Raw genomic sequence first — 27,910 nt, 5'->3', positions numbered from 1 at the left:
CCAGGGGAGGAGGCTCTTCTTGGGGGACTCAAGGGTGCATCCTAGTGCTGGGCCACAAGCCAGGCAGACCCTACTTGGCACAGGCAGCTGGGGACTGTGTGGGCTCTGCAGAGCATATGTGCACTATTTGTTCCAGGAGCTTCGGATCACCCAGCCCCAGCCGAGAATAGGCTACCCTCCCACCCTCCCGTCTCCTGGTCCTCATCCCTCGTAGCTCCAGGCCTCTCCAGGCTGCACCTCCTGCCAAGCTCCCCTAGGGTTTACCAGTTGCTTTTCCAGGTGTGCCGCACATCTGTGTCGTGAATGCTGTGCCTGTCTGCCTGCTCATCCAGGAAATCAAACATGTACTTGATGGCCAGGGGGAGAGCGCTGCCCCGGTGCACAGTGCTGAACAAGGTCTCAAACAAGTCGTCCACGAACTTCTGCAGGGTGCCCTGGAGGAGGGGTTGGGGAGAGTGAGATGGAGCGGGGGTGATGGCAGGTAGCAGACAGGCATACCAGATGGTGCCTTGGATCCATCCTGCCTTGGAAATTTGTCTGGGACACGAGGCTGTGCAGGCAGTGTTGTGGGGTGGGGCGGTGCGGGGGAAGGGTACTGTTGGTTCGCTGGGGAAGTGGGAGAAACTGGGTGGGCTGTGGATCCCAGGGAAGAATCTCTCCTCCAACCTGCAGCCACATTCCACATTCCACATAGGGTGTAGGATCAGGGTCTTTGATAGGAAGACAGGAAGTGCCCTGAGTCCGGGCTTCCCATGGGTGAATGAGGGGACACAGGCTGTAAGCCAGTCTGGAAAAGGTGTCCAAGGAACAAGCTGGAGGACCAGGTGCCTCCTGGCAGGAGCACAGCAGGACCGGGAGAGTCTGATAGAAAGGTATGAAGAGGCTTAGGATATTGGTGGCCTGGGACAAGTGGTATCTGGAGTGTGGAATGCGGGTGAAGGGTCTAGACTCAAGAGCACCCCCAGGCAGAGTGCTGATCCACAGGGCTCTGGAGGGTTTCTGGAACAGGGATAAGACTTGGCCTGGCTCCCACAGTTTACAGGCTCACGGCACACCTCTGAGGGTCAGTAGAAACCTCTAGCCTTGTCTGTTATCTCTTTGTTGGTCTCTTATTGTTATGCTGAGCATATCAGGCAAAGCTCAAATGGAGACATGGGGTCTGGTGGAATATTTCTGGGCCACTCTGGGAGCAAGTCTGAGAGCTGTAAGTTGGATGCCACTGTATTAAAACTTCAGTGCCATTGTTGGAGGGTCCATGGGGGAGAGTATTTGAAATCTAGCCCTGCCTGGAAAATATGGGCTCCTTGATTGTCATACTTACAGGCTTATTTTGTTACCTGCTAGGAAGGCTAGAAGATGTAGCCTCGCTTGCATCAACATTTGGGGGTAGCTGGGGTGGGATGGGATGGGAAGGGGAAGCCTCCCCTTGGATTACTGGCAGGGCCAGGCCTCTGTGCTTTCCCTCCCATTGTGGCCAGAAAGGGGATAGAAAGGACAATGATAATGGAGGCCAGCATATCTATCCAACTAATATCAGCAAGAAACCCCAGTGCCTTCCTAGAGCTTAAGGGGTCCAGAGGGAGAGAGCTACTCCTCTGAAGCGAAACAGTAGCCTGAAGAAGTATGCAGAAAGCAAAGATACGCTTGCTATTTTTGCCAAAGGGTAGAGAACAGCAGTGGCCTGATTGTTTGGAAGCCCGGCCCGGGGAACTGGACTATCTCTCTTTTTTGTTGTTGTTAGTGGAGATTGGGTCTTGATATGTTGCCCAGGCTGGTCCCATACTCTTGGGCTCAAGTCATCCTTCTGCCTTGACCTCCCAAAGCGCTGGGATTATAGGCGTAAGCCACCATGTCCAGCTGTACCTGGACCATCTGACTGGGTCCTCTTGAAGGACACACTCTAGACATCCTTTCTGTGTTGTGGAGTGGAGGTACGTGCTCCTCTAACAAGCGCTCCCCGGTCTGGGCAGAGCAGGAGTTACCTTGGTGGCCAGTAGCCGGGTCAGGTAGATCTCAGACACCATCTTGCTGCCCCGGTCACCCTCCTTCTGGTCACCATGGTCATGGTTCTTCACCAGATGCCACACCTTGACCCCACTTTCCAGGTCTGGGGTGATCATCGGGGCCCGGGACCGCAGGCTGTCGGGGCTGCCTGTGTACCTGAAGGAGGAGTCTGAGGAGAAGGGGGTGGTGGAGGGCTGTGAGTAACTGAGTCACCGTCCTTGCTTGTAGAATCCTCCCAGAATCCCTGCCCGCCTGCTGCATCCACTCAGAATAAACTCATTTCAGCTGAAAAGGGGCTGCAGGGACCTCATATATGGTAGGTTATTTTAGGGATCCTTGGTTGGCATGAGGACAGAAGAGCCTGAAGGATTTTTTAGAAGAGGATTTATAAATTTTGTGAATTAGAGAGACCCTCAGGAATTTGGGAGTCACCTCTACTCGGACACTCCCAGCAATGAATAATTAATAGGTAAAATGTCAATAGGATATTTTCGTCAGTGCTTTAATGGAAATCTGGATACTAAAGAGCTGTAAGTTGTAATTCTCCTCTTGGGAGTTAAGGGTCTCTTCTTGCATGGGGCCTGGGGTATGGAATTTCCTGAGCCCTTTTTGGTGCTGCTGGGTTCAGTCCTGCGGTGCCTTTTGGTTGGGAAGCCCAAGGCCTTAGTGCATACATGAAACCAGAGCAAATAAAATAAGGGACAAGGAGGTGCCATAACCTCATTGCCCAGAGGGTCTGGGGGCCCCAGTACTCCTCTAATTTATTGATCAAACTGGGACACTTTTAAGAGTAAAGGGAGGGGCACTCTTAATAATTCAGCCAGGACGACAGGCATAAACTGGACTGGCCCAGGCAACCTGGGATATATGAACCCCCAGCCAGGTGTCTTCCTGGTTCTGGGCCACTCTGATTCATCCACCAGGCAGGGATATCAAAGAAAGGGCACATGATGCCACCTGCTCCCACAGGTCTGAGGGTGCAGGCTGCCTGGGAATGCCTGGACTGGGGAGGACAGAAACCAACAGCCCAGGAGCAAGGGCTGCCTGCTGTTAGAAGGGGTAGAGAGTGGGCCCTGCTAGGTCGCAGAAGACTCTGCTCTGAGCTGCCCAGTCTGCCCTCCTGGTTCTCACCATATCTGCTGATGGATGTCCGGGAGATGCTAGCAGAGGCAGGGATGTTGTAGGAGGAGGTCTGTTTGGGGACCAGAGCCACCACCGACCTGTCTGACACCTGAAAAGGGTACAAAAGGTACAGTGTGGTGACTGTAGGTGTCTTGGGAAGTTGGAGTCAAGTATTTCTAGAGGGTTATAAGATAGCTGTGGGGTAGAGAGCAAAGAGTACAGGAATACTAGAAACAACCATTACTGCTGCTTTTTGAGCTTTTATTGGGTTAGAGCTGCACAACCCAATATAATGGCTACTTGCCATGTGTGTTGATTGAGCATTTGAAATGTGGTTAATCCTAACTAAGATGAGCTGTGTCCAAATTGAGATGTGCTATAAATATACATTACATGCTGGATTTCAATGACAGTATGAATACAAATATTAACTCTCTTATTGATAATTTTTAAATTGATTACATATTGAAATGATAATGATTTTAGACCAGTTAGATTAAATAAACTATGTAACATTAATTGATCTTTTTATTTTTACCTTTTTAATGTGACTAATACAAAAAGTTTAAATTACACATGTGGCTTGCACATGTGGCTTGCATTATATTTCTACTGGACAGCACTGGGCTAGACCCAGTCTCCCATCCACTTCGTGAGCTACGCACAAGTATTCCCATTTTACAGATGAAAAAAAAATGGAATCATAGGGAGGCTAAGCAACCTCTTAAAGGTCACATAATGCATATATGGTAGAGCCAATATTTGTAGCCAGGTCTGTCAGGCTCCAGAGCACATGTTCTCTTCATTATACATTCTAACGTGGAATTTTATTTAAAGTCACACTGGTCTGAAGCCCATTTTCCCTTTTGGCTCTGCTTTCTTTCTGGCCTGGGTCCTATAATGCCTGGATCACTTCAAATAGTTTCACCAAAAGGGCAGCCACTCTTGGGGACTGAGCGAGAAAGATGGTGTCTTGTCCCATCCTCTATGAGGGCGCCCCAGCTCAGCACCCAGCCTGCAGGGAGAGGGCTGATAAATGAGGAGCCATATTGAAGACATTTGGGGCCATTTTGATTTAAGATTACCCTCCATCCAATAAAAACAGAGAATCCCCAGAATCGTGGCGATCCAATTAAACCCCTAACGCAGAGGGAATAAAACAGCTATAATAATGTTATGGGCCATAAAACATTCCTATTAAACCATTTTTTATTTTAACAATTTTTATGAACTTTATAAGTTTGATTTATAGCTGCACCAGTCATAAAACCATCTTTCTGGGTCTTAAATTGTCAGTCCCTCTCTCCCACCAAAAAAGAATTAAATGTGGGGAAGTCAAACTATAAATGAACATTAGTGCTAACGAGATTCCCTGATAGCGGGTTTTAGTGGTGGTGTTTAATTTTACCCTCCCTATAAATCTGCAGAAGCCTGGGAAGTTTTTTAACATCTCTTTGTTAATTAAGATTATGCAGATTTTCTTCCGCAGAGGCTCAAAGGACCTTTGACTCCAGAGAGGGTAACAAGAGGGCAGTGCATTGACTTGATGGTATAAAGCTCCAAGGTCCTGTGCTTGGAAGGTGCCAAGACTCCATTACTTCCCAGCTAGAATAGCTCCCTGGACTTGTCAGCTGTTGGTACCATCAGCACCAGGGCAGGGAGGGGGGCAGTCTCTACCTCTGTCTTTCAGGAATTCTCCTTATAACTGACAGCCCAGAAATGATACCCAGAAAGCTTGGCAGGGGCAGGAGTTTACACTCCCAGGGAGAACAGATTACATTATCATTTATAGTTTTTTGTCACCTAATGAAAGATTCACAAGGTGACTCAAATGACCACAGTTCAACTCAATTGCAGGTCTAATCACTAAACCTCTCTTGTCCTTGGTTTTTCTCTGTCTTAACCAACAAGTGGTGCAAATCTATGGTCAAGATGACCGGCTGGGTCTGACCTTGACTCTGCTGCCTACCTGCTCCAGGACTTAACCTCTCTGAGCCTTAGTGGTCAGTGGGGATAATAATTGCATGTCGTTTGTGGTGAGAATTAAAGAAGTTAAAACACAGAAAGGCTGAGAGCAGTGCCTGGTATCCAGTAAGCATGCAGTAAATGTTGGTATTAGTGGTGCTATTATGAGCATCATCATCATCACAGTCTCCCAAAGCGGGGAATACTCCCTGCTGTCCCCTGTCACTCAGGGCTAGCATGTGGGAAGTGACTTGCACTCAGCAAAAGCTCAGTAAATATTTGAGGAATGAATGCATACATGAATGATAAATGACATCAGGGAATTGAAAGTGCTTTGTATGATCAGCACCAAAAGAACAGAATAGTTCCTTCTTCTGATTGGGAGCCGCAGGTTGGAAAGCCCAGTAACAAGCATTAGGGTATCAGAGGCAGAAGCAGAAAGACCCCACTCCTGCCCTTTAGAAACTCATGATTTGGGGGCATCATGCTGTTTTCTTTTGCACTTTCTTATTCAACTTTAATTGGTTCATTACAATTGTTCTACCAGATACATTAAGCACCATATGAAGTGGTGGTGGTTGGGCATGTGTGTATGTGCACAGAATTAACAGGGAGTGATGGCAGCTACCTTATCTGTAAGTACAATCCTGGGCACTTCACACTTTCACAAGTAAGGGTTGTTATCTCCATTTTATAGATGAGGAGCCCCAGGTGCAGAGAGATTAAAGTCACGACACCAATGAGTGGGGAAGCAGGGGTTAAATATAGCTTCTAAAGTCTCTTCTCTTCTCACTACACCACACTCATGTCCTCTGGGCGGGGGTCCAGGCAGGGTGTCAGGATGGGGGGTGCAGGTGAGTCAGGGAGATGGAGCCTGGAGAAGAGCATTTTTGGGGATCCCCTGTGCCCTAGCTTCCTCTGTGCCGTGGAGGCTCCTGCCAGCTCCAGCACCTGGTGGTTGGCAGCTCAGTGCCTGAGAGCCCAGCCTGCCAGCCCCTCTGCAAATCTTTCTTTCCGAGACAGGGACATGGGAGGATGTTATTAATCAGACGATCCCATGGGTCTTGCAGCCTGAGGCGCTTCCTCTGGTTGGTTTAATTTCCCTTGGTGTCTCTTATTTCCAGTTTCTATTTTAGTATTTTTTCTGAATCCCAACCTGTCTACCTGTGCTTAATCTTACAGAGACCCCCCAGCTGGGAGTGGTTACCATGGGAGGGGAGAAGACGCGGGAGTAGATACCTCCTTGATCTTGTGTTCTTTTGCAGGGATTTTTTTTTTTTTTTTTTTGATTGCTCATTCAATGTGTCTGCCTGTGTGCTCAATACCTCACCTTCTATCTTGTATCTATTCCATACAACTGTACGGGGCAGGGTTCACCAGGAGCCCCATTTTACAGGTGAGAGAAAAGAAAGCCTGGGTAATTTTCCCAAGGAAACCAGCTACTAAGAGGAAGAATGTAAGACCTCAAGAGAAGTCTATCCAACTCCCTGCTCCACTGTAAGTCAGAGGTGTGGGCTGCGTTAGTAAGATGCTAAAGAGAGAGTGCCAGGTAATGTGGAGGGCTTTGCAATATACAGTTGTTTTTTGTTTTTTTGTTTTTTTTGCAAATGTAGAGATACACAGAATAGAAATGCCTAGACCTTACCCCAGACCCATTAAATATGTTTCTGAGGGTGGAGTCTGGTCACTCATGTTTTTTATCAGTTCCCTCAGTAATTCCAATGGGCAGCCATGGCTGAGAATCCCTGTTCTATGCTCCAGTAGGAGGAGGAAAGCAGGGAGAGGAAAATCTTTTTCAGACTTTTGAGGCCTTAGAGCAAGGCTTAGCGGGAAGGGAATATTCTGGGAAGTTGAAGAGGGGAAGAGACACCCCCTCTCACCTGATAATGCATCAGTGTGTTGAGCCGCTTCCAGTCACCCTCAATCTTGGTGGTGATGTCCTCATCTTGCAGCACGACCCGGGCGATCCGGCCTTGGCGCCACTCTGGGAGGAGGGGGTGGTGCAGGGAGCAACGTGAGAGGGATGAGGGCTGTGAGCCAGTGTCTCCCGATTGCACCTTCTCTAGGGACCTGGCAGCCTGGCCCCCTCAAGCTGGTACCAATAACAGAGGCTAGAGACATCTAGCGCTCCATGGGCCCAGGCAGCAGAGGAAACACGTGGGTCTCCTCAGAGACAGCCACATCTGAACAGGCAGTGCCCAAAGCGGGAAGCATTTCACATGGGCCTCACCTGGCCAGGACACAGTCATGCCCCTGCAAGGGTTGTGTGCAGGGCAGCTTCCCTTCTTTCATCCCTCAACCCCTGCCCTCACATTCCGAGTCCAGGCTTCCTACCCAAGTCCATGTCCACCGCCCTCGGCCGCTGGGAATAGGGCACATTCTTATACACGGCATCAAGAATCTTCTCCTTGACTTGTGTGATGGTGTCACAGTTTAACACCTTCACTGGGATCTCTGGGCTGTTCTCGTTGTCAGGGTTGACGCAGTTCAGGATCTACAAGTGGGGGACAGAGGGTGAGCAGGACAGGAGCTGAAGGAGTAGTTTGAGGGAGAGGGTCAGGACCTCAGAATATTCTTTTTCCAAAGTTCACTCTTTATAGGGGGAATAAGGGTACTTTTCTGGTCTGTGACTCAGTTTCCCTCACCTTCGTAACATCTGCCAAATGACAGCCTGAGTCATTGTGTCCACTTCTTCATTCTCAAAGCACCAGGACTCTACTTTCTAGCTCCTGGATGGCTTAGGGGAGACTACAGTTCTGGAATGAGGCACCCTCGGTGTTTAGAGATGGTTCTAGATGTATCAGAGACTAGTGGTGCACTTCCCCAAAGCCTCTATGTTAGGAACCAACACACATCTTTCTCATAATGCCAATTACCCAATACCTAATGATGGATGAACTTTTTTCTCCCCCAATATTGTCTAGGGTAAACAGAGGCATGGAGTGCTTTTTAGGGCTTACCAAATGAGATGGGATTGGGGGGTGGGCCTGCCTGCCTTGCTCTTGGTACACGTAGCTGCCCTTTGGACTCACCCCAGACCAGCCTCCCATCCTCTTTATTGACCCCCTAGACTGCTTTTATGGACAGAAGGCAGAGTAAGGGGCAGGAGCAGAAGATACACATGCGGGCCCCGAGCTTCTGGCTTCCTCACCAGGGTCTTGTACTCGATCTGCTGCCGGATGAGCTTGTCCTCACTCAGGGAGTAGCGGGCCTCGCCCGTGATAGCGTCAATAGGGCCCTTCTCCATCTGCTGCTTGATGGCGCAGTACAGCATGAAGAGTGGCTCCCCTGCGCACTCCTGTGGGCACAGGCAGGGCAGGAAGTGTGGGCATGGCCTCCTCAGGTTTGCACATTTTCCCTTTCCTCTCTCGGAGCGAGGCCAGTGGAAGGAGGGGCTTTAGCACACCCAGTCCAGGTTCCTGCTCCTGAGGGAAGGGGTCCCCATGCAGCCCTGTGGCCAGGATCTGAGCAGCAGCACCATCTGCCCTGGACTCTAGGCCCCATCTCACTCCCTGTCTCACCTTTAGGAACTTGTGCAGGAGGAAGGCGAACCAATTGGTCAGCATCTTTTCAGCCACAGACTCTGTCCTGGGGAAGGAAGAAAGGGTAAGGGGCAGTCCTTCACAGAGGGGCCTCCGTGTGGGGCCTGGGCTTGTCGCGAGGTCTCCCAAGAGAACAACGGAGCATGCGAGAACGCAGGGTGGGGCGTCAGGACACCTGGGTCCCAGCCCAGCTCGCCCAGTAACTAGACTGTGACCTGGGGGTAGGGGTGGCTTCTTTCTGGGCCTCAATTTCCTATGAAAATGCAGGGGTTGGCCTTTTCAGCCCTGATGGTCCGTGGTGCTCTGAACTGCTTTGGCTGCATCTGAGACAAGGTCTGTGGATAAAGGCACCTCACTATCCCATGGGGCTATAAAGAACCGGTTCTCCCAACTCACTTCTGGTCTTAGGGTGATAACTAGAGAGTTTCCCGGTCCTTCGGGGCTTTCTTGCCTGCATGAGTACCCTGTTTTGCCTATCTGGAAGGTACCTGGTCCCTTCCCCTCCAAAAACACTCAGGGTTAGACTTCCTTGGGTTCAAATCCTGATTCTGCCATACACTGGCTGTGTGACCTTGGGCAGGTCATTTAACCTCTCTGGTTTCTGTAGTCACATCTCTAAATGGAGACAGTCGTAATAACATCCACCCCCGATGGTTGTTGTCAAGGTTGAATGAGTTACTATTTGTATTTGTAAAGTGCTAAGAAAAGTGCCTGGCACCTGCTAAGCACTATGCATTAGCTGTCATTATTGCTGTCATGTGGGGTCTTGGATCCCAGCCCTCAGGTAGAGAGCAATGCTTAAGTGTTTTGCCAACAGGGTATTTGCTCATGTAAGCACTGGCCCCCCTCCCCTTCCCGTCCCAGGGCTACAGATCTGGGGATTTGGGAAGGAACAAAGTGACTGTGACAGACCCTCAGTGAAGAGGATGCCGGAGGGGTATTTTAACTCCCTGCACGTGGTGCAAATTATACCCTCTGGTTGCAGTAAATCCCAGGCATTTGCCAGGGCTGCTCTGCAATCTGGGCCTGGGAGAGAGTGACAATGGCAGAAAAAATTGTAGCTTTCTCCCCTGGCTCCTCCCAGCACCCTCTCCCTGCATTGTGCCTGAGATTAGCTCTAATTTAAATACAACAGTTCTTAATGAGAGTTTCTAGTGCTCAGATTGGCAGGATGGGGGCTCAGTACTCATAAAACAAAGCCATTCTTCCTCCCTCCTCAGCCCACGTGGGGTCTGGAAGCCTGAGACCTTGCTATAGGAAGGCTAAAGAGGAGGGGTGGTGAACGGAGGTGGAACCCTCCAGCCCCTGCTGCCCAGAGGACTCCAAAGCTGTGCCTGGCTCCCCACAGCCTCTAGGGAGGTTAGGCTCAGGGGATGTTGAGGTCTCTAACCCTCTCCCCTGCCAGGAAAACTGCAGCGGGCATGTGTAGTGGATGCTGTGATTCAGATCCAGGAAGCTAAGCTCAGAAGGCACAGCCTTCCAGGCTGTCCAAATCCCGAGCTCAGTGCTACGCAATAGAACCTCCTGCGATAATGCGAATGTTCTCTATCTGTGTGGTCCAGTATGGTGGCCACTAGCTGCAATGTGGCGACCAAACACTTAGAATGCGGCTAGGTGCTAGGGCAATGGAGGAGCTGGATTTTACAGTCTATTTCATTTTAATTTGTAGCAGCTACCTGTGGCTAGGGGTTGCTGTGCTGGACAGCACAGCTCTAGAGACACGGGGAGGAAGAGACGGTGAGATAGGAATTATTTTTCTCATTTTGTCTAGGTGGAAACTAAACAACAGAGAGGTTACAACACTGGCTAGAAATCACAGAGCTAGCAGGAGGCAGAGCTGGGACTCCAGCTGAGATCCAAGCAAAGGTCTGAGCTTGTCCATCACGCTTGGGCAACTTCGGGACTCTGTAGTCTCCCTGGGCTGAAGGAAAGTCAGATTCTGCCCTGCAGAGACGTGAGGACACAGGCTGCTCTGAATGGGTGCCCCTTCTGGGGAATGGGCCTTCTCATGCTGCTCGTGGGGCCTGCTATAATGAGGTACTCTGTCCCCGTTCAGACTCCTGCCACCCTCTCCACCCACTGCTGCGGGCCAGACCTCCGGAGTAGCAGCTTGGGGTGGTTCTTGTTCTCCAGGTTCTTATCGATGAGGTCAGAGAGTAGCTGCTTGAGGACATCGGTGGCGTACTCCAGGCGGCCCTGCAGGCCAGTCATGATGAGCGAAGCCACGTTGCCCCGGTCGCGCATGGAGAAACTACGCTGCAGCTCCAGGGTGCGGATGAAGGTCAGCAGGAACACCTTGTTGTTGATGAGCTGGGCAAAGAGCTTCAGGGCCTTCTCCACGTGCTGCTGCCCATTTCCTTGTACCTGGGGTGGGGCGTGGTGGAGATGATGCCCTTAGAGAACAGGCATCGGGCCTCTTACCCGAGGGTCTCACTGAGGGCCTGCCGGCAATGACGCTACCTGTAGGACCCTATCTTTGAGGTCTATCACCACCCCAACCCTATTCCGCCCGCCTGCGATGATGTAGGAACAGCTGTCTGCTCTGACCTTGCACTGGGCCGGGGAGGCTGGGCTCCATGCGGAGCTCTCAGAGGGGAGGCTGCCTGATTTTCCCAAGGATAGAATAGGAGACGCCCCCTCAAACTTCTCAGTTTATTAGTCTCCCCTTAATCTCCTCTGCCTGATTTATTATCTTTAGTAAGGCAAACCAACAAATGAAGAAACAAACCTCATAGAATCCTGTGTCTTCCTTTAAGCCATCTTAAATCCATTTTAGAATGAGGCAGTATCTTAGTTAATTATTTCAGTCATTAATTAAAAAATGACAATGAGCTTTACCCTGGAACCATCCCAACAAGCCTGGGTGCCCCCTTGGCCGTAACCTTCCTGATAGCTCTGTTGCTGAGATGTTGTTACAAACTACTGACCCCTCTTCACTGTTAACCTTACTCTGTGCTGCTGGGTCTCATCTGGATTTCCTAGGATACACTGGGCCTGCATCCCTGCTGGGTGGCTGGGCCCAGGAGGCAGGCATTACCTCCAGCTCCCGCAGGACGGGGTGGTCCTCGATGCCTGGGAACAGGACTCGCATAGCGTAGGTACGATAGTCCAGGTAAGGGATTCCCGAGCGGTCCAGGTCACTGGTCAGCTCATTGATATCCGTCTGGAGCTCAGCAAAAGCTATGAGAATAAGCACACAGACAGGCTCGTGGGGAAGCCCCAGTGGGGGGAGGAGAAAGAGGGAGAAGAAGTTTGCAAAGGAGGAGGGGAGGACCTAGGGTGTAGAAACTCTGAGGATGATGGGGGTGTGTCTCCAGAGGGCGGGGCTACTTCCAGCCTATCTTTTTTAGGTGGTGGGGAAATGGGTGATTTTTATGTTATTTTCTCCTCTGTACTTATCTATAATTTTGCATTTTCTCTTTACATATTACAAGTGTAGTTACAATAAGGAAAAAAGAATATTATGATTGGGCTGTTTAGTAAAGATCCCGGAGGTGCTGGAGGCAGGTGAGAGACCATGGCTCAGGGGGTCCAGCAAAGACCAGAACAGGCAAAGTGCTGCCCTTTTCCAAGCAAGACAATAAATCAAGATGCAAAAGCCTAGGGGAGGCCTGGTCATGAGACGCTCAGCTCAGAGCCGAGTTTGGGACGGGAAGGGCTTCAGAAGCCTCATCTTGGTGGTGGCACACCTGTCTTCCTGGCTCCTTCCTCTCCCAAACTCACCAGCCCTGTTGCCAGGAAGAGCCTTGGCTCCACCTGTCGTATTTCCCAGCCCAACTCTTCCCTGTCATCCAGCAGAGGGCTTGTTTCTGATCTTGACATTTGCAGCAAAAGGAGAAATGTTTTCATTCCTAATTGAGCTGTTTACCCTGAGAGCCTGCCAGGTCCTCAGCCTGAGAGGACGCCAGGTACACTCGTCACCTCGAGGCTGTGGTTGCGTGGTACACAGGAGAAAACACAAAGTGCACTCCCACACACGTCCACAGCCAAGGACACCAGCAAGTGGCGGCCTTCAGAGTGCTCAGCCTGCAGCACTGATGGAAAACAAACCCTGGGGGAGATGAGGCAGGTGCTCTTCTGCCTTTCCTGCCATTGCTCTCACGTGCTGCAAAGATAGTGTGCAAAAAACAGGAGCTGGACACTCCCATGGGGAATCTAGAGTCTGAGGCTATGGAGCCTGGGGGCTCTGACTGTGGGGACATTGAGGCCCTGAGAGGGAGAAGGTGTTGGCCAGATTGTGGGATGAGTCAGGGCGAAGAAGAGACTAGAACAATGTAGTTGGACCTGGGTCCTCATGCAGTGGGCATTCTTCATTGGATATCTCTGGCCCTATGGGCAAGAGAAGTTCTGGGAAAACAGAGGTGAAAGTGGAATGCAAAGGCATGGCTGACAACAATGGGAGTAAAGATGGGAGTTGTCTGCAGGGAGAAGGGCAATAAGGCAGGTGGAGAAAGAGGGACCCAGCAAATGAGGGTGTGCTTCCACTAACCTTCCTTGCACTCCAGGGCCACGCGGGACTCCAGGTTGTCCATCTGCATTTGCAGCCGCTTGAGAGTGAGGTCATTTTCTCGAGACTTGCGCTTGTAGGCAATGAGGACGATGATGACGATGATGAGGAGGAGGCTGCCGCCGGCCGCGATGCTGACGATGGCTGGCAGGGTCAGCAAGCTGTCTGAGATGACACTCACCGAGCCAGGCGAGAACACCATCCCGCCCACGTGAACCTGTGCATTGTACACACACAGACGCACACGGATGCACAAGGTGTAGAGCCCTGGCATGCCAGCAGATCCTTACAGTGTGAGGAAGGACATGACAGACCACAACCACACAGTGCAGATCTGGATAAAAAGCAACTTCCTGCCTTGGCATCTGCCTTTCTTTTCTTGTGTTCTCAGCTTATATCCATTTTGATGTAGGACACAGAGATGAGGAGATATGGAGGGGGTGAGTAAGACAACGAGGCAGAAGAGAGCCTTTCCTTAGGACAGATCACACATGCACCACGAGGCGGGGAGGAGGCACTACAGAGGAGGGGCTCACTCACCATGACCTTGTGCTGCCCAGTGAGGTTGGGAGGCTCGCAGAGAAGCTGGGTCTCCGATACAGTGACAGCGCAAGGGGTCTCTCCGATGAACACAGTGTAGTTGAGTTTGGCCCCTCCAGAGGCAGGAGGGCAGAGGTTTTTGCCCTGTAGAGAATAGCAGTCTTTATAGGCATAATTGACACATGCATGCACAAGTTAATTGCCTACTTAAAAAGAGATTAAGGAGATGGGGAAGGGCAGCCGTGCAAAAACCAGGAAATGACTCCTTGGCAAGTTTTTGTGGAGGGGACTTCTAACAGCCATGATCTAGAGAGAAAGAGAGAAAACAGAGGCAGGAGAGAACGAAAATGAAGAAGAGAGTGGGAAAAATGCAGGGGAGACAAACACTAAACAAGAGAAAATTTGGGGGAGGATACATGGGATTTCATGAAAGTAGTGCAGCAACAAATCACTTGGATGGACAGTGCCAGGGACTGTGACCTCTTGAAATGTGTGTGCAGGTACCCGTGGCCACAGAGTGGATGGAAAAGGAAACAGTTACTCCCAAGTCATTGCAGTACCTCTGGTTCCCAAAGCTCACAAGAACAAACAGAAATATTCTAAAGTACTTCTTGAGAAGCCTGGATATGGCTTGATGGGTCGATATCTATCCATGAGCTCCTTCTATAGGAAGGAGACAGCTTTGCAGGTTCGATAGCATAGAAAGGAGAGCCAGAAAGAAAGGCCAGGAGCATGCGGGGTGCTCTCTGGCATCGCTGCCCCTGGTCCTCTTTGGTGGCATTCATACCTTAAGAATGATGGGCGATCCCGGCTTTTGATCCAAGACTCCAGTAGGGCTGAGCAGTTCAAAGGTCGGGTTGGGGTAGTAGATAAACTTGGTGTCGTTGTAAATCAGCAAGGATTGGACATTGTTAAAGACAAATCCGAACTCATCTGGCCGTTCTACAGTGTCCAGGCCAGGGCGGTAGTCCGTGGTCAGAGAGGGTGCCAGGCAGGTGAGGGTGGTTGTGTTCACAACTTTACACACCTAAGAGATCCAGAGCACAGCATTCATACACTGAGTGCCTGGCAGACAGAGCCCAGGGGCCTGCAGCTGTTCTCCAACCCTCTCCCTGTTTTTGTATCTTGTTACTGGGTTTACTTGCTTGTCTCCATTCCATGGGAAAGCCCTCCAGGAAAGGGCAGTGAAATTTTGGGGGAGTGGGGGGCATTTTAGCTTCTTCATTAATTCATTCACCAACACTATTTGGGCATCTAGTTTATAGTTTGTGCTGGCGCTGTGCTAGGAGGTGGGGGCTATAGAGTGAAATAGTCACAGTCTGGAGGGGAAACAAACAAGCATTACAGTCTAGTCCTGGAAGAGGGCCTGGGGCATGGGGGACACACGGCACTGTTGGATGCATGCAGGGATGTGAAAAATAAACGCCTTGGTAGGGAAGGACCAGCTACTCTAGGAGTGTCTGTGTGTGCATGAGTGTGTGTATGTGTGTATGCATGTATGGACACACGTGGGTGTGCATGGCCTGAAGCAGGGTAAGAGTGACTCATGGAAGTTTTCCCATGGAAGAAATGAATGAAATTTAATCTGAAGAATGAGTAGGACTTACCTAGATAAGGAGAGGGAGGGGGAGGGGAACAAGTTCCAGGCAGAAGGAACAGCACCAAAAGGCCTGGGGACAAGGGAGCATGGGATGTTTGAGAACAAAGTAGGACAGAATAGCATTGTGTGTGTGTGTGTGTGTGTGTGTGTGTGTGTGTGTGTAGAGTGTGGAGCAGGAAGTGGTATGAGATGAGCACTTTGCCCAGTATGTAGTAGGTGTTCAGTTAATGTTGATTGAATACTGATGAAAAATAGGATTCTGCAACTCTCTAAATGTTTTTTGGGTTTTTTTGTTTTGTTTTGTTTTGTTTTTTGAGATGGAGTCTTGCTCTGTTACCCAGGCTGGAATGCAGTGGCGCAATCTCGGTTCACTGCAGCCTCCGCCTCCCGGGTTCCAGCAATTCTCCTGCCTCAGCTTCCTGGGTAGTTGGGATTATAGGCATGTGCCACCACGCCCAGCTAATTTTTGTATTTTTAGTAGAGATGGGGTTTCACCATGTTTGCCAGGCTGGTCCTGAACGCCTAACCTCTGGTGATCCACCCGCTTCGGCCTCCCAAAGTGCCAGGATTACAGGCCTGAGCCACTGTGCCCAGCCCTCTTTAAATGTTTTATGCAGGACCTCTCTCTCTTCTCTAACCAAGGGCCCCCTAACTCTGCACTGGGACAGAAGCTTGGTTTTGACACAGAGTTCATGATATCCTTTTTCTCTTGGAGGACTCTGGTGCCAATTAAAATCGTGGCTGGGCTGGTCCAGTCCCTCCTTAGCATGAGCTGTGCCATTCTCTCCTGTGGAGGTCTGGTTCTGGGGCTGCCCAAGACAGCAGTCAGACTGCAGAAACCACTAAAGCGCCCACGTGGGGCTTGGGAAGAAAAACCCAGACTCCTACTCCCTCTCTGCCTGGCTCCCACCCGGCACAGCTTGGCTTCAGCTTTGGGAGCAGCGGCGTCCCAGCAACAGCCAGGGCATCTCTGAGAACTCAGACTGCTTAAGCACACGCTGTCCTGGCAGGTCCACACATGTTGTGCGTCTGGCCAATATACACACACACACACAAGCTTCATGTTCAGAAACCAAGACTGTGTGTGAAATTGCAAAAATAGCTGACACTGCATAGAGATTATGTCAGAGCTTCAAGTCCAAGTCTTAACCCTTCCTTTCCAGAGGGAATTTAAGAGTTTAAACAAAACGGCTCACTGTGGCCTTTATGCTGTAGTGGGAGTGAGGACACATTCCTGCCCTTTCTGTGGTGCAATTCAGCAGCCCCTTATGAACCTAATGCCCCTTTCATGTTCCAGCAGGGTGCAATGAGGCATGGGGAGGTTGAGGGGTTTGGTGAAATGGGTACAGCTGAGCTAGGGGGTCCCAATTCCTGGGTTCTGCAAGAAGACACTGAGCCTTGGTAAGCTTCACCACCAACATCTTCCTCTCTGCTGGTCCTAGTCTAGCTTCCCTAGACCAGGCTCCTCAACGAATAAGCAAATAATTCCCAAGCAACAGGCCTCTGTACACTTCCTGCCCCACGCTGCATCGGCACTTTGTTTGCCAAACATTCCTCTGGGTTTGGCGGCTTCACTCTGGCCCTCCTAGCTATCCACTGGGGCAGCTTCAAAACCCAAAGGCGAGGGGTAGGCCCAGGTGTGCTGAGGATGAGATGGGGCCCAACCAGGCAGGGCTTCAGGGGCAAAGTGCCTCCCTCTCTCCTACCATTCCCGAAAGCGGAAGCACAGGGCAGGGGTTCTGAGCCTCCCATTCTGGAGCCGGTTGACGGAAAGCTGCATTCCTGCATTCTTCCCTCCGGGTCTGCCAGCCTAGAGACACCAGGCAGGTCACCACTGAAGCAGAGAGCCCCTAGCTCCCCAGAGGGCAGAACTGCTTCTTAAGTCCTTGGAACACTGCGATCATGGTGCATGGGGCTGGAGGAAGCGCTGAGAACATTCCAGCCCAGGGCTGTAAGTGAGTCTTGGTGAAGGGGCAGGGGGATTGGGACCTGAGCCTTCGGCCACAGGTGTCAGGTGTGGGGAAGGAGAGGGGCTTCCCAGCCCAGGCTTCTCTTCCATGGCTTCCTGAGGACTAAGGCTGAAGCCTTTGGAGGTCACGTACTCACCTCCAAAATTATCTCTAGACTGTATTAATTATGTCTTTTATTTTCTGAATGCAGATGCTTTGACATCTGGGGCCTTGCTGACTGGGGAGGGAATGACCCTCCCAGGGCAAAATCCTAGAGATAGCAAATAACTTGCCTGTGAGCCTGCCTTTCATATACAGAAACCAATCCAGACCACACAGCTCAACTGCCCCTTTCCATACTATCCTCATGCCCTAATCATTCCAGGACCAGGCACCAAACATCTAGGGACAGCCCTGGGCCCAAGCTTGCTAAAATGACTCAAACTTGCTGATCCTAAACTTGCTTACCCTGCTGTGCCTGTTCCTTCTTGCAGAAACCACATAAAGACTCTTGCCATGGTTTCTCCCTCCACCTCCAGGCAGATCAACCCCAGTGCTTCCCCCTGTGACCCCTGGGGCATGGGTTGCCCTCTTCTCTTGGGATCTGATCTATGAGTAGAACAAATTATATTCTGGTCTTGCCATCCCTGAATAATAACAAAACCTGTATTTTAAAACGTGTACCTAATTTGCTTGCTTTTTTTTTTTTTTTTTTTAAATCCTTCCTGGGTGTGAATTTACCATTCTTGTTCCCATACCTCACCCTAGACCCTGGAGTTACCTGTGAGCTTCTGGGGACCCTAAGCTTCAGTCTGGAAATGGAATGGGGGCCTGGGCTCTTTTACCAATGGATCAAGTTTTACACCTGGTAGAAGGAGGCATGCACTCACTTAGCCCAAAAAGGAGTGATGGTGGTGGATACCAAAGGTGTGGTACAAGTGCCCCTACATCTCCGGAAAGATGGTAATGTCAAGCCCACCAGCATTTCATGTGGCCTAGTTACGAAGAGTCTGGATGTTTGGAATCCACTTTGGCTCTTCCACCAGTCACCTTTATGATTGGGGGCAAGTCATTTAACATTTCTGGCCTTAGTTTCCTCTGCTGCACAATGAAGGAGTTGCATCAGATGATCCCTGAGACTTTCCATATGTAACCTTCTAGCACTCTGACATTTTATGTATCTCCATGTTTCTTATGGAAGCCTCAAGTACCCTGGAAATGTGTCAGGGGTAAGAGGGGAGACACCACCATCTTCTCCATCTCCATCTTAGCCTAGTCAAGCCCCTGAAGGTCAAAGCAGTAATAATAGTAATTTCTATAAAAAATAATGGCCATAGTAGCATCTGCTATAATATAATTATGAATACAATCATGTTTCAAAAAATATTGTCTGAAAGAGTGAGATGGAGCCTAGAAAAATGATTAAAAAATGTACAACGTACCAGACATTCTATCCCTGTGATACAGACAACTTTTTAAAAATTACAAAAATTACATGGCTGATGCAGTGACTAGCGTTTATCAACTGCCAACCTCATGCTGGCCACGGGCTGGCAGGTTATGAAGCTGGGGCAGGTCTGCTTGTCACCATTGATAGCTGAGGGGTGGAGGATCCGGAGGTTAAATGACTTGACCATGCTTGTACAGCTAATAGATGGCAGAGCCCTGCTTCCTCTCCAGACTTGTCTGAATCTGGAGCCAGAATTTCTCCAACCACTCCCAACATGGGTTTTTGTCAGACCTCAAAGTCAACCTGTCATAAAACAGGAGTCCTTTTGTGCTGTAGCATAAACTCAGAAGCCAGTACTTTGATACACTCACTATATCACCTTCTGACAAGAAATTGTGCTGTCATTATACTATAAAAATAATTGTAGGGCTGAATATGGTGGCCCATGCCTATAATCCCAGCACTTTGGGAGGCCAAAGCAGGAGGATCACTTGAGCCCAGGAGTTTGAGACCAGGTTGGGCAAAAGAGACCTCGTCTCTAAAATAATAATAATAATAAACTAGTCAAGCAGGCGCTTGTGGTCCCAGCTACTCAGGAGGTTGAGGCGGGAGGATCTCTTGAGCCCAGGAGGTCGAGGCTGCAGTGAGCTGTGGTTGCACCACTGCACTCCAGCCTAGGTGACAGGGTGAGGCCATGTCTTAAAAAAAAAAAAAAAATTGTGATGTTCAGGTATTTGGACCGTGATTCCAGGCTCAGAATCTTAAGCCAGCTTTCGTCTTGGGTATTCAGGGGCTCCAGTGCCTAACCCAGAGCTCATCCCATTGCAAAACATCAACACAGAGCTGTGTTTACCAAAGGCTGGGGCGGACCAACAGTTACTCACATTGACAGATTCTTTGCCGTTGAATTTGACTCGGATCCTTGGCTCCTGGATGACATCCAGGTTGAAGCCTGTGATGGTCAGGGGTGTGTGGCCACTGGAAACAGGCAGAGGCTGGGTTAGGTAAAAACCTCCTCAAGTCTGGCATGGTGAACCTCCACCTTAGCAAACCCTCTCATGAGCCAGACTTGGGCTGCAGGGATCATGCTGGGTGGCTTCCAGGTGCATCCCTCCCACCTTCTGCCTCACCTGGCAATGCTCCACTCTGGCTCGATGCGCTGGACCCGAGGGTCATCTATGTACTCAAACTGCAGGTTGTTATCCACACGGGCTCGGTCGACACTCACAGAAACAGGGACTGGGCCAAGGCCATTGGATGATGGGGGTGAGACACACACGATCTCACTCATTGACCTCCTGACAGGGAGACAGAAGGAGGGTTGAGAAGAAAGGCATGGGCAACAAGAGGTGCCTACCGGCTCGACAAGGGGCTTTCCTTGGTCTGGGGGTACGGCCACAGAAGTGTTCTCTCATCCTTTTATATTCTATACGATGGAACACATCCCGCTTCAGTGTAGATCAGTGCTCCAGTGGATTGGGAGGTAGCAAATTGGAGAAGGGGGTTAGAAAATGAGGGGCTGCCGGGCGTGGTGGCTCACGCCTGTAATCCCAGTACTTTGGGAGGCCGAGGTGGTTGGATCACCTGAGGTCAGGAGTTCGAGACCAGCCTCAACATGGAGAAACCCCATCTCTACTAAAAATACAAAATTAGCCAGGCGTGGTGGTGCATGCCTGTAATCCCAGCTACTCGGGAGGTTGAGGCAGGAGAACTGCTTGAACCTGGGAGGCGGAGGTTGCGGTGAGCCGAGATCGTGCCATTGCACTCCAGTCTGGGCAACAAGAGCAAAACTCCGTCTCAAAAAAAAAAAAAAAGAAAGAAAGAAAATGAGGGGCAGGGATAGGGTTTCATCGACTTTGGGGAACGCCTCTTTTCTGGATTTTTCTAGAATATAACTGTTTAGCCAGTGCTTAGAATCTGGTCAGGCAGTCAACAAATATTCACTGAGCACCTACTGTATATAGCAGTGAATGCAGAGTCCTTGCCCTTGTGGAATATCCAGTCCAAGAAGGCGATAATCAAGTAGATAATCAAGAAGGATTATCAAGTAGATAATCCTGGGCAAACTGGGTTCTCATCCGTGGATTCTTTCAGAATTCTCTACATCTTCAGGGCTAGGGGAGTGCTGGCAAATGGTAGGTGTTCAATTTTTTATGTACAGAGGATGCCCTGAACATAAGTCTGTGCTTTCTAAGAGCTGTGGCTATGCAATCTCTGTTTCTCAAGTCACCATAGTGAGGACTTAATGAATGCTTGATCCTAGCGGTGACTGGGGAGCTCCTAGGAGCCTCCTACATCTGGTGTTCTCATGGCCCTCACTTCTCATTATTTTTAGAAGTATCCAGCCCCTTTCATATATGGGATATAAACTGACAAGTGGCATTTATTTCTCACAGTGACTGGTATGGTATTTGGGTCTAGGTGTAGCAAATAATATGGAGGTGATGGGGCAGGCCTATGAATGAACATGCACAGTAACATGTGTACAGCACGTGTCCCAGATGTGCAGTCTTCTGGTGGGCCTTCAAGTTCATCTCACCCGTAGAACTCGCAGGTCTGGTTGCCCAGGTAGACGGCCACACTGCTCCCAGCCCCAAGGTAATGGCCGGTGATGGTTACCATAGTGCCTCCGGACTCCGGACCTCGGATTGGGTTGAGTGACAGCACAGAAGGGTTCTTTGGAAAGAAGCAGAGAAATGACTACAGCTTAGGTTTTGTCCAAAAGGATGGACCACGGTTAGATCTAAAGATGGGAGAGACTGTTTTCATTCTAGGCATGGTGGTACTTGTCCTGTCCTTTTCAATCCTAAATGCTCACTCTGCTTACCCCAGAGGTGAGAACCTTTCTAAGAATCATCTCTGGGCATGTCTGGGAAGGCAGAAGAGCCACGTGCTGAAATTAATTAACTCCCCAGAGTCTCATGCTCATAACAATGAAGGGAAAGCAGAGGTGACACTGACTAATCTATCAATTAGTTTACAAATTGAGAACAATTTGAAAATGCTTTTCTCTCTAGAGCCTGTACTGATTTTTTGGGCACAAAATCGATAGGGCTGAATAAAGCGTCCCTGCCTGGTTTGGGCCACCGAGAGGCTAAAGTCCTCCATTAATGGCCCATGCACATGCCCTTCTGTCCTTCCCTAAGCATAAGAAGGGCACAGCAGGGCACCTGGTGCAGAAAGCTGTCAGTAAATGTTAAGATGGCGTCTCAGACCCTCATCAGGAGGATGGTGCATCACTGGCTAGGGCTTTCTACTAAGCTCACTAAGTAGTAAAATTCAGCCTGAAGCTTCAAAGAAATGGCTAGCCTAAAATGCATCAGGCGGCTGACCTAAATCAGAAAAGAATTGCTTCTACCTGGAGGGCAGTGGAGTGGAGTGAATTGGAAAATGCATTTAACTGAGCAACTATACAGGCATGAATTCTAGTTTGCACCAGCCATTCATCTGCTGTGCATCCTGAGGCAAGTTTTCAGATCATTCTTTACTCCTCTGTCAAGTGAGGAGGGTAGGCTAGATTATCTCTAAAGCCCCTCTCAGCTCTGACTTTCTCCGGATTGTCAGAGTGCTGACATTCTCCCCAGCTAGTTCTCCTGCCTTTGCTTCTAACACAAATGCCCACTGCCCCTGCCTTGCCTTGGGTAAGAGATGGAGTAGGTTGGCTGCAGATAGGGCAAGGTACTCTCCAATCTGAGAGAGAAGAGTATGAGAAAAAGGTGGAGATGCCAAGATAAGAAGGCAGAGGCTAGAAAACCTGAAACAAGCAGTAAAATGCTTTACAGAGAATAGAATTTTGTGCTCTAAAGATTTTTTAAAACTCTCAGCAAGGCTGGTTTGACCCCATCTGCTAGTGTTAATGCCTTTTAATGAAGTACTCCATGTAGCAATGTAGGTAAGTGTCAGAAAAGAGACTTCAGGGCTGAAGAAGCCAGGTTATTGATTCAGTATGAATATAGCCCCGCTTGGCTCCAGGGCCCCAGAAGCAAGTTATTGATTCAGTATGAATAGAGCGCCATTACAGAAAAAAGTCTTTGCAATTCGACTACCTGTTGCCTGCGCATAAAGAGATGTTTTCAAGTGTGAGTGTGTGAATGTGTGCATGTAACTATAGTAGCATACAGAGTGACTCTGGTGGTCCTGTGCACAGATACACATCCCTGCCAGATTTCAGTGACTCTTCTAAACTCCCACTTAAAATATCCTTGGCAGAAAACAAAGCATGTGGATAAATATAGACTTATTTAATTAGGTCCCTCAGGCTATGCATCCTCATTAGGCTAGAATTAGACTAAGATATTACATTGGTGGGACAAGAGGCAGTCCCTCCCCGCCCCCAGTCTAGGATCCACTTTCTAAGAAAGGCTGGATTTTGCCTTATTTAGAACGCTGACCTGCGGCCCTCTGGGACTCCTAAGACTCCACAGCTTTGTTAATCACAGGCCCATCTCATCCTGGAAAGACAGGCTCTGAAAGTAGCAAGACCAGAAGCTGCCTTATCTGGAGGGTCCCTTTTCTCCTTCTTGGTCTGCAAGAAGCCTGTTGGTAGAGGGGAGTGGGGGCTTCCTGGGAGGAGTCTGGAGCATGTGAGTGCCCTCCCTGGGCACAGGCACCCGACCCTGGACCCAGTACTCACCACGAAGGTGTACTGCTGGTGGGACTTGGTCATGAACTCTGGCTTACACTCGCCAATGCACAGGCGCACCGGCCCGGAGGTGGTTCCCACGAGGGCATGGCCCATCTCACAGACAATCCTGGGGAGAAGGCAAACCTTCTGGTGAGGGGCTGGGCAAGGGCTGGCATCCCTGCCCGCTTGCTCTCCCAGTCACGGCAAATGAGTCATCACAGTCTTGCAGTAATGCCAGACCAAGAGAGCTTGGTCATCCATCTTGCTGTGTGACCTTGGGTACAGTGCTTTCCCTCTCTGGGTTTTGGTCTCATCTGTATGGTGTGAAGGTTGAACTGGATCATCTCTACAGCCCTATGTGCCTCTGGTATGCTCTGCTGCCTAATTCTGTGGTTCCCCATGCCGAGTGCGGTGCCTAGCATTGGGTAGGGACCCAGAATTTGTGGAATAAAGGGAATGTCCAACAGAGTGATCTAAGGGCAGCAATCTAGCTGACGTTTTCTCCTATGTAACAAGCCGACATTGCTACGCTCCCTAAAGGAGTGGGTGAGGGCGTGTTTACCAAGCCGATTCAATTGTGGTTTGCTTCCTGTAGTGAGTTTTTAAAAGGGGAGAGATAATCTGGTGAGACAGTGAGAGCTCAAAGAAGGAGCTCCCTGCAGAATGGGAGGGGTGGAGTCCTGCAAAGGGGTGGGAGCTGGACGAGTTCATTAGGCCAGCAGGTGACACTGGCCTTTCACTTCATCAAGGGCTGAGTGCACCCGGTAGAAGAGGCAGTGACACGGCCTTGAGTGAAAGTCAAGTCTCACACTAACGGGAGAGCTGGAGGGAAGAGGTGTGCAGCCCTGTCTCTTGAGCTGCCCAGATCAATACCCCTAGTGATGACTTCCCTGGCGCCTGAGAGCAGTTACACAAGCACGTTTAGATACTGGTTGCCTTAGCCACGGTAGCCTTCTAGAAAGGGTGGGCAGCTGAGGATGGGGAGAGATGAAGGAATCACGGACTTGGGGAAACTCTTGCCTGGAATGTTCGGGCCTCGGCTGGATGGGAGAGGGCCCTGACAGTTTAGCAAAAAAGACCTTGGGAATGGAGGGAAGGATTTTTCCTTTCCTCCCAACATCATTTCGGAGGTTCAGAGCAGTCTGGTGCTGCTAGTAGGTTTGCTTAGTGGGAAGTCAGAAAAACAGACCCCATCTCCACTAATCCCCAGCATTATCCTGGCACGGTGGGGAAGATCCGTGTTTAACCGAGCGATGCTTATCTCAACAGCTTCTCTAGGAAGGAAGGTAACTAAACAGAGATTTCATTTCGATGTAATAAAACTTGCATTAAACAAATACGCTGCATGCTCACACACACGGCACGCCACTGATCTCCGTCTCCTTCATAACAGTTAATCCCAAATAACTACTTTCACTCCTGGCGAATATTTACTTAACATGCAATAACTGTCTTATTATGTTTAGCATATTAGATTCAACAAGAAAGTACTGAATGCATATGGAAGAATAGTCTCTTTTCCCTTTCTCTATGAATCAATCAATTAATTATGAACCTGAGTAAACATGATAGTGATGATCAATTAATATTTTACACATAACTGTCTCCTGAAACCCCATTAAGGGAGCATTTGAGAAGCTCAATTTAAGGTACCGTGTGGTTATCTTCATGCTGCTACCTGCGTGTGGTTAACGACTCTCCCATTCTGTTTCCTGGGCCCTGGCAACCTGCTGCTGTTTCAGGTTTCTGACATCCTGCAAATGATGCCCAGTACGCTCAAGGAGCTCCAGGGGAGGATCAACTGGCTATTGTGGGCAGTGTCGGGGGAGAGGAGGGAAGAGAGCAGGAGGAAGCAGGTACGTTTCTCTCCCTCTCTTCTTATTAGGGTTTGCTTGCTACTCAGTCATCACCCTCGGACACTCTGCTGGAGTGATCTTAGAGAAGAAAAGGAGGAAGAAATCATCACAGGCTTGAAGTTAAGGAAAAAAGAAATAAGAGAACATGTGAAGGTCATGGGCAGCATGGAAATGTTCTTCCGTGGGTCCTGGGTCTGTGTAGGAAAGGAGAAGGCCTGGAACAGTCCTGGTCAGCTGCCCCTGTGTGGAGCTAATGATGGGCCCTTGGCACACTGTCTCTTCTAGGACATTTTCCTGCTTGGGGCTCATGTTTCAAAAGAAAAGCAGTATACTCAAGCACCTAGGAGAAGAGTGATGACTGAGAGGTGGATGCCACCCAAGTGTCCAAGGAGGGGCACCTGTAGTTGGAAAGGTAGGATGCAGGGGTCCAGGGGCTGTGCTGGGGAGGAATCAGAGCTGGCCATGGGTCGCTTTTCTCGGGCATCAGCTGAGCCCCCTTCTCAGCTGTGGAATGAGTGGGCAGAGGGCTGTGGTCAGCAGTGGGTTGTAGAAAAGGGTCTGGGCAGGAAGATCTAAGAACTGGAGAGTCCTAAGAAAATCAGGCAGCATTGCAGACAAACTCTAATCACCTCAACTCTTCTTCCCTTTCATTCCTGGGACCCAGTGCCTGCAGGCAAGGGTGGAAAGGGCTTGAAAGTATTTGTTGCAGGCACTTGTTATTTGAGTTCAGGAAGATAAGGAGTTAAAGGAAGAAGCTAGGGCAGCTGCAGGGAGTGGAAAGGGTTATATTGTGGAAGGAGCATTATGCCAAAGCAGATTCTAGACCTTAATAATAAGAACTACAGTTTACTGATTCTGCCAGGCAGTCTACAAGACAGGATCTCATGCCATTCTCAGGCTCTGCTACAGAGTGGGTCTTATCTCCATTGTACAGGCAATGAAACTAAGGCTCAGAGATGCTAAGTGACTTATCTATGGCCATAATTCTGGTAAGTGGCAGAGACCTGATTCAAATCCGGGTCAGCTCGACTCCAGAGCTCATGCTTCTGACCACTCTCCTCTACTGCCAATAGATTTAGTGAGATGCTCTGTACATCTTTCAAGGAAGGGACAGTATGGATATGGCAGCATTGGTAGAGGTGAGGTTGTTGGCAGGGGGTGGTAAGAAAGGCTGAGCTGGGTTCCTCAGGTTCTAAGAGCTAACCACTTGTCCCCTCTACCTTCTTGGTTGTAGATAACCATAGGCAGTGGTGTGCCCACCACCACCTCCTCCAAGTCTTGCAAGTCAGCAAGATTGGCTGATATCTTGTGGTTTGATTTCTTGAGGCCTCTTGCCTTCCCTGTCTCCTCCCTGTGTCCCTGATGGCTCTGGGGTCCCTATGTACTGTTAGGAGACAATAGCTGGAGATGCCTAGATTCTCTCCTTATAAAATGGGAAGTTGGACCAAACAGCTGTCCAGCTTTGACATCTGAAGACCTGACTCCTCCTGGTGCCAGGGGTCTTCTGGAGGCACCTTAGTGCCACAGGTAATCTTTACAATGGGAGCTGCAGATTCCATGGGCATACCATTTACCAGTTTGGACATCCAAAGGCCCACCAAAGCCAATGTAGAAATCATCTATTCCTAAATATCTATTTTCCAGATGAGATGTTTGAGGAGCAGGGAGCAAAGTAACTTGCCCAAAGTCACCTGGTTCATTTACAGCTGAGCTAAGGCTTGAGCACCAGTCTCCTGAAAGGCAACCCAGTACCCTTGCCCATACTATACCACCTACCATAGACTGGCATAGATGGTGCCTTGCTCCCTGGGGCAGCAGCACACATACATCTCACATCCACCCCACAGTGGCTGAGTTCTCAGGTACAGCAGATGAGAGGGAAGCAGCCTGAGGATCTGAGGGGAATCTGCCCCATGTGGAGCCCCTGTCCCAGGAGGGGCTGAGCTGCAGCCTCAACCTGCATCCCATGGTCCAGGAAACTGCCTGTGACTGAATCATCCAGCCCTCCACAGACCTGCGGGATGCTGATTGCAGGACTAAGCGGGGCCCTTTAACCAACATTAACCTAATTGCTGAGTGATAGATGGCACGGCAAAGCATATGGTGAATCATTACCGTGCTGGCGAATCCTGCCCGCGCCCGGGACTCTGCACCAGGCTCTTTTAGCCAAATTCATCTCTCACAGACATCTGTAATGATTGCGCCTGCTGCTCACTGCCCAGGATGGAGGCTTTAATGATGTTAACAAACTCTGAAACCTCGGGAGTGGTAACGAGCCTGGCATGGCTGGAAACCAGGGCTGCATCCAGCGAGGCATGGGGTGTGTTCTCTGCCTCCTGCCTACCCTATACCTGAGATGGTGGTTTTCTGGAGCGACCACCAGCCTCTGCAGGAATGCATGGGGACCATTCCCCTCCCCACGCTCCTTTCATAGCCTCACTTGCAGCTTCTCTCGACACTTTCTTCCCCATGGCCCTGGGTGCGGGGTGAGTGCAGTACATTTCATTTCATAAATAGAACTGAAATTCCTTACATTTGGGCAGCACATTAGGCTAATGAAGGTCACAGAGACTGAACAGCTTGCTAAGGTCTTGGGGCTGGTCAGTAGAGGAGGCAGGTCTAAAACACGGCTTCATTCCAAACCTCTTATGGTTCTGAGGACCAGTTTCCCAGGAATTTGCACTTCTCAGCTAAAAGCCTTACCTCCCACCCTCACCCCATACCCTAGCCCTTTCCTTTGGATTCCTGTGG

The 27,910-nt window shown here is 49.9% G+C and overlaps 1 protein-coding gene across 2 annotated transcripts in view; it reads right to left on the bottom strand.

Moving 5' to 3' along the window:
* The window catches only part of PLXNA2 (plexin A2), a 218,933-nt gene that overhangs the window by 4,475 nt on the left and 186,548 nt on the right, over positions 1–27,910 (bottom strand). For both annotated transcript variants that reach the window (XM_025353797.1, XM_025353791.1), the window contains exons 14-29: positions 23,313–23,430; positions 21,219–21,355; positions 19,810–19,977; positions 19,564–19,657; positions 14,468–14,707; positions 13,681–13,824; positions 13,123–13,357; positions 11,671–11,813; positions 10,729–10,997; positions 8,613–8,679; positions 8,243–8,389; positions 7,426–7,585; positions 6,972–7,075; positions 3,136–3,235; positions 1,983–2,173; positions 265–434 (exon numbers count right to left, since the gene is read on the bottom strand). In XM_025353797.1, the coding sequence (XP_025209582.1) occupies positions 265–434; positions 1,983–2,173; positions 3,136–3,235; positions 6,972–7,075; positions 7,426–7,585; positions 8,243–8,389; positions 8,613–8,679; positions 10,729–10,997; positions 11,671–11,813; positions 13,123–13,357; positions 13,681–13,824; positions 14,468–14,707; positions 19,564–19,657; positions 19,810–19,977; positions 21,219–21,355; positions 23,313–23,430 (2,487 nt within the window). The remainder of the gene's footprint in view (positions 1–264; positions 435–1,982; positions 2,174–3,135; positions 3,236–6,971; positions 7,076–7,425; positions 7,586–8,242; positions 8,390–8,612; positions 8,680–10,728; positions 10,998–11,670; positions 11,814–13,122; positions 13,358–13,680; positions 13,825–14,467; positions 14,708–19,563; positions 19,658–19,809; positions 19,978–21,218; positions 21,356–23,312; positions 23,431–27,910) is intronic.

The sequence above is a fragment of the Theropithecus gelada genome, chromosome 1 (genome assembly GCF_003255815.1).
Source record: "Theropithecus gelada isolate Dixy chromosome 1, Tgel_1.0, whole genome shotgun sequence".
NCBI lineage: Eukaryota > Metazoa > Chordata > Mammalia > Primates > Cercopithecidae > Theropithecus > Theropithecus gelada.
The sequence above is the reverse complement of the archived record's forward strand: the minus strand, read 5'-3'. Positions and strand labels throughout refer to the sequence as shown.